The sequence below is a fragment of the Palaemon carinicauda genome, chromosome 34 (genome assembly GCF_036898095.1).
Source record: "Palaemon carinicauda isolate YSFRI2023 chromosome 34, ASM3689809v2, whole genome shotgun sequence".
NCBI classification, from domain to species: domain Eukaryota; kingdom Metazoa; phylum Arthropoda; class Malacostraca; order Decapoda; family Palaemonidae; genus Palaemon; species Palaemon carinicauda.
The window spans coordinates 46,084,839-46,090,512 of record NC_090758.1 but is presented as its reverse complement, the minus strand read 5'-3'; the positions used below and the strand labels follow the sequence as shown (position 1 = coordinate 46,090,512).

Sequence of the window (5,674 nt, the reverse complement as noted above, 5' to 3'; positions counted from 1 at the left end):
CTAACTTGGTTGTCAGAGTCTCGAGTCACTTCCAAGACTCGCCCCAAAGGCCACGAGCCTCTGGGGAGACGTTCGTCGGTAGTTAGCACGATGTCGCCAACTTGGATGTCTCGCCGTTGGACGGTCCACTTCGGTCTTTCTTGCAGCAATGGGAGGTACTCCCTCAGCCATCGCTTCCAGAATTGGTCGGCAAGATATTGCGCTTGACGCCAGCGGCGCCTAACATACAAGTCCTTTTTTGTCAGTCTTCGTTACTGAGAGCACTGCACTCTTCAGAGTCAACAGCATACTAGGCGTCAACGGCAGTGGACAGTCTGGGTCGTCGTTTACCTTGGTTAGGGGTCTTCCATTCACCAAAGACTCGGCTTCGCAGAACAGAGTCGATAGTGTGTCGTCAGTGGTGACCTGCTGCAGGCAGGTTGCACTGAGAGCTCTTCTCACTGAGCGTATGAGGCGTTCCCAGACTCCTCCGAAGTGTGACGCATGTGGCGGGTTGAAAAGCCACTCGATGCCCATAGCTGCTAGGGTTTGGGCAATTTCCTCTTCCTTGAAGTCTTAAAGAGCTTCCTTCAGCTCTCGATCAGCTGCGACGAGGTTGGTACCGTTGTCTGACCATATTCTCTTGACAGCTCCTCGCCTGGCCGTAAATTTTCTCACTGCATTCACAAAGGAGTCTTGATCCATCGAGCTGAGAACCTCCAGATGAATCGCTCGCACTGTCAGGCAGGTAATAATGGCTCCCCAGCGCTTCACTGTAGAGCGCCCTTGCTTCACAAAGAAGGGACCAAAGCAGTCTGCCCCTGTATTGGTGAAGGGATGATCCCCCGGACAGATCTGGTCAGAGGGAAAGTTGGCCATCACTTGATTCACTGGCTGACAACTAAGTCTTCTACAGATGACACAGTCACGTATCACTGATCTAACTACTGAGTTTCCATGAATGATTCAGTAGTTTTTTCTTAGTTCAGCCATAAGATGGTTCTGCCCACAAGGGCTGTTTGTTTCATGGGTCCATCGCACCATCTTCCTTACTACTGGCGACTTGGATGGAAGAATGATGGGGTGCTTGCAGCTATCACTGATGGTGGCTTAAACAGAGTCTTCCACCAACCTTCAACAAGCCTTCTTGTAGAAATGGTCGCAACTTGCAAATCTTGCTGGATTTCTTCACCTTAGAATCCTTCTTGGAAAGTGATATGATCTCACTCCCATACCCTTGAGCTTGGATCTTCTTCCATATTATGATTGTTGCACAATTCATATCGTTTGCAGATAACACTTCTGATCCACTCCTGGTTCCTAATCGCCTCAGTCGAGCGATGATTCGCACTATCTTGGTCCATGAAGAGAACTTGGCAGCAATCTTCTCCGCTAAGATTGGTTCCGGCACCACCATGCTGAAGATGGGTGCAGACTGCTTAACTTCTGGATCTCCATCTAGTTCTGCTCGCTCAACATCGTCAGGCAGAGCTGGCCAACTGTCCTGCTCTTGACACAGGAACTCTGGTCCTTTCAGCCACAGCGACGACTCCAGCAAGCTGTCCACATCAAGGCCCCGAGAGGGCAGGTCTGCAGGGTTCGCAGAGGTGTTCACATACCTCCAAGCGGTGATGTCACTGAGGTCGCGGATGAGGCTCACACGGTTGTTCACAAACGTGTGGTATCTTGCAGACAGGTTACGGATGTACTTCAGGACAGACGTGCTGTCGGTCCAGAACACTGAGTCACACAACTCCAAATCGAGTTTTGACCTGATCTTGCAATCAAGTTGAGTTTCACAGCAGCAGCAGTCAATTCCATTCGTGGAATACTCGGTCTCTTGAGGGGAGCTACACGAGCTTGACCCATAAGCAGTGTACTGTTCACTTGGTTATTCTTGCCTACCGTGCGCAGATACGTGGCCACACCATATCCTGTCTGGCTTGCGTCCGCAAAATGGTGAAGTTGGTACGATGATACCTCCCCAAAGTCTGGAGGCACCAGCCTTCTTCTGATCTTGAAGTCTCCTAGACACTGAAGCTGGGAAGTCCATCTGCTCCAGCGATTTGCTTCGTCGTTGTTCATTTCTTCGTCCAAAGGTAAGATGCGACGACACAGGTCTTGTAGTAACATCTTCCCTTTCAGGGTGAAAGGTGCAACAAAACCAAGTGGATCATACAAGGAAGCCACTACAGAGAGAAGTCCTCTTCGCGTCCTAGGCTTCTCCTTCAGGTTGATCTTGAAGGTGAACTCATCACTGCTCATGTCCCAGTGGATACCCAAAGCGCGCTCCGTAGGCAGCTCGTCCTTACTAAGGTCCAATGTAGCCACTGATTTATCTCTTTCCCCTTCAGGCACGGCAGCGAGAATGCACTTGTTGCTAGATGTCCACTAGTTCAGCCGGAATCCTCCATCAGCTCAGAGTCCAATGAGGTCTTTTGTCAATTGGATACAGTCTTCCTCGCTGTCCATTGACTTCAACAAATTATCGACGTAGAAGTTGCATCGTATGGCATGGCAAGCTTCTTCACCATACTTGTCACCATAGTCAAGTGCGGCCTGTCTGAGGCAGAAGTTGACTATACTTGGGGACGATCGCGCTCCAAACACATGTGAAGTCATCCTGAACTCTTGAATAGCTTGATTGGTGTCTCCACCTGGCCACCACAGGAAGCGTAAAGAGTTCCTCTCGTCTTCTAGCACCTTGACTTGATGGAACATTTCTTGTATGTCCGCAGTAACAGCATGTTGTCCTTCCCTGAAGCGCAGCAGCACTCCAGCAAGACTACTTGTGAGATGTGGTCCTTGCATGAGGTGGTCATTGAGTGAGGTCCCAGCATGCTTAGCCTTAAGGTCGAAGACGACCCTAAGCTTGTCCTTGGTAGGGTGTTTGACCCCATGGTGCACCATGTAGTTCACACGGCCATCACTGCGATACAGCTTGTCGACTGGGACAAGCTCAGCGTACCCTTTCAAAAGGTACTTCTCTATTTGTTCGACGTATATAGTCTTGTACGTTTCATTTACCTCAAATTTCTTCTTTAAGGAGTGAGCCCTACGTTCTGCCATGGCACGGTTATTAGGTAGAGGCTCAGTGTCACTAAAGGGTAAGCAAGCAACATACTTGCCATCTGTCTGGACAACAGTTTCGTCCAACAAAGACAGGAATCTCTTGCCTTCAAAAGAATCTTCTATCTTTGAGAGTGTCTCTTTCTCCCAAAAGTCTTGGTTGAAGTTGCGTTGCAGAAGTTCTGTTGTATCATCCACAGTGCACACATGGAACAGAGGGGCAGGAGCTGAAGTCGATCTAGGTCCTGTTGGGCCGAAAACAACCCACCCTAGCTTGGTCAGGTAGGCAGATGGCTCATCCTTCAGCCCATGTCGCTGGTCTAGAATGTCGTGTCTAGCCCAATGATTAGCTCTACTTGACGATGATCTTCAGGTAGACTTTCTATTTCCAGGTCACTCAGATGGGGCCACTTGGTCAGCCATTCTTGACTCTTGGCATGGTCCATAGACACATTGATCTTGTCAGCCACGAACACGTCGGTCACATGCTCTCCTTCATCAGTATTAATATTACCAATGTGTAGGGACAGAACTTCCTTACAAGTGAAAGTCCCTGCTTCAGTTGCCATGATCTGGTTGCTTGGTCTTCCTTTGAGACCCATTCGGTCTATCAGGGTTCTTACTGCCATTGTTGGGGCAGCTCCACTGTCGATCAATCTATAGGTTGCATGGATGCCATTAACGAGAACAGGTAAGATCTTCAGCATTGTTCTTCCCTTAGGTAACTGGCTTGCACTCACTGAGAACATAGGTTGCACATTTGGGGCTACAGCACTCTTGCCAGCTGTAGCAGTCGCGCCACCTTCTGTAGCACCAACTGCCTACTCACCACCCCCGATAGCACCTTTGCCTCCCGCATGGGCCGCACCTGTATTGCTTGCAGACTTAGGTGGACTATGCAGCATGGTATGGTGCTTGTGAAATCCACACTTTTCACAGATGGATGCATCTTCACATTTTGCATATGAATGTTCACCATTAAGACACCTGAAGCAGTATCTTGCCTTCTTTATCACCTCCCAACGATCTGGAAGCTTCAACCTTTCAAATTTGAAGCACTCTTTAAGTTCATGGTCCTCCTTAGTGCAGAAGGGACACCATTTCCCTCTAGCTGGTGAAGCTGTGTGGTGCACAGGTAAGGTCTTAGGCCTGACAGGCTTGGATGGCTTCTCAGTAGGCTTCGGGGTACGACGGTCGCACTCATAATAGGAGAGATGCTTGGCAATGCATGCCTGCTTCTCAATGTACTTTATTAGAGTTGGAAGCTTGAACTTATGTTCCTCGCATTTCACTACCCATCTCACAATCAGTTGGTATGGGAGCTTTTCAACAATCTTCTTCATTGTTTCTTGAAGATTTTTTCGATGGTAGTTATTACCAAGTGCTGCCTTAACTGTCTTCAAACATGCAGCATAATTTTCCAGGCCATCAATATCACCTGCATTAATCTCCTTCCAATCAAATAGCTTCTTGACATAAGCATATGACAGGTCATTGTCATTCTTGTATTTACGACACAATATCTCCCAAGCACAATCATACCCAATGTCAGTGGGTAGATGGAAACAGTTCTCAATCAGGTTCTTGGGAGTACCATCTACACAGTTGTATAGATGAGTTAGCCTTCGTGCAGGGTCGTCGGTAATACACTCCACAATCCAGGTGAAAGAATTCTTAAACATGGAAAATTTGGTTAAGTCTCCACTGAAATGCTCCAGCTTCATCTGTGGCAGCTGCATTCGTCGTGTTAGTTCTTGCTGACTAGCTAGTGTACAATCAAGAGCCTTTACTATTTCAGAAGTTTGCAGATCTGCTTGTGATACATCCTGAGTTAAGGGAACACGTCTTGGCACAAAAGGTGTCGCATCTGGGGCCAATGGAGTTGAATGATGTTCAAGACCCTTCAGGTCATACGTCACACTGTGGACGTTTGTAGGATTCACATCTGCTTCATGAACCCTGCTGATTCTCCCACTCTCATAGTGAGAATTTACATCACTTCTCCACTGCTTAATCCCTTTGACATCCAACTGATCTGATGAGTCCCTCTTCTCCCGTTGTGAAGCATTACTAGCAGCGGAACCAGCATATGAAGTTCCAACTTCAGAAAGTGTTTCATACTCTACCTGTAGTTTATCACAGTCTAACTTCAGGCCGTTAATCTCTTCTTGGCTCTTGCGTTTAGCTGCAATTGCTTTGGCTTGCATTTCAACTGCAAGTGTTTTGGCTTGCATTTTAGCTTCAGCTGCAAGTGCTTTTGCTTGCATTTCCAAAGCCAATTTCTCTTCTTCAAGCTGTTTTGCTTCCTCAGCTTGCTTAAGCTTTGCTTGCGCCTCAAGCAAGCGCACACGCAGTGCCAACTGGCTGGTCTTTGTTGAAGCTCTTGAAACGGACGACATGGTGACAGATGATAGAGGCCACAACAGACGATCCTTGCAGACACAAGGCTGACGAGGTCCACTTGTCCCACGCTGGCGTTACTTGACCCAGGCTGGAGTATTCGTCAAACTGTAGAACACTGCACCCCCAGTGAAGCTACGTTCTGAATAACAGCGTTTTACTAAGGGTGAAGTCCAACACTCTTCCTCTGTGGTGTTCATATATTCCATCAAAGAAGCAAGGTTTG

General features: G+C 48.0%; 1 protein-coding gene across 1 annotated transcript; it reads right to left on the bottom strand.

The window, feature by feature from the left end:
• Positions 1-2,397: 2,397 nt before the first annotated feature.
• On the bottom strand, positions 2,398-3,907 carry LOC137626869 (uncharacterized). Its single transcript, XM_068357853.1, has 2 exons — positions 3,878-3,907; positions 2,398-2,856 (listed from the first exon to the last, which is right to left on the bottom strand). The coding sequence occupies exons 1-2, from the start codon at positions 3,905-3,907 to the stop codon at positions 2,398-2,400; spliced, it is 489 nt and encodes a 162-aa protein (XP_068213954.1).
• Positions 3,908-5,674: the final 1,767 nt, after the last annotated feature.

What these genes read in the sequence shown, in the direction of transcription:
- LOC137626869 (XM_068357853.1), bottom strand. Translation starts at nt 3,907, where the DNA reads ATGCGGGAGGCAAAGGTGCTATCGGGGGTG. An exon ending in CAAAGGTGCTATCGGGGGTG is followed by an intron (nt 2,857 to 3,877) that starts GTGAGTAGGCAG and finishes CACCCTACCAAG; the next exon opens with GACAAGCTTAGGGTCGTCTT.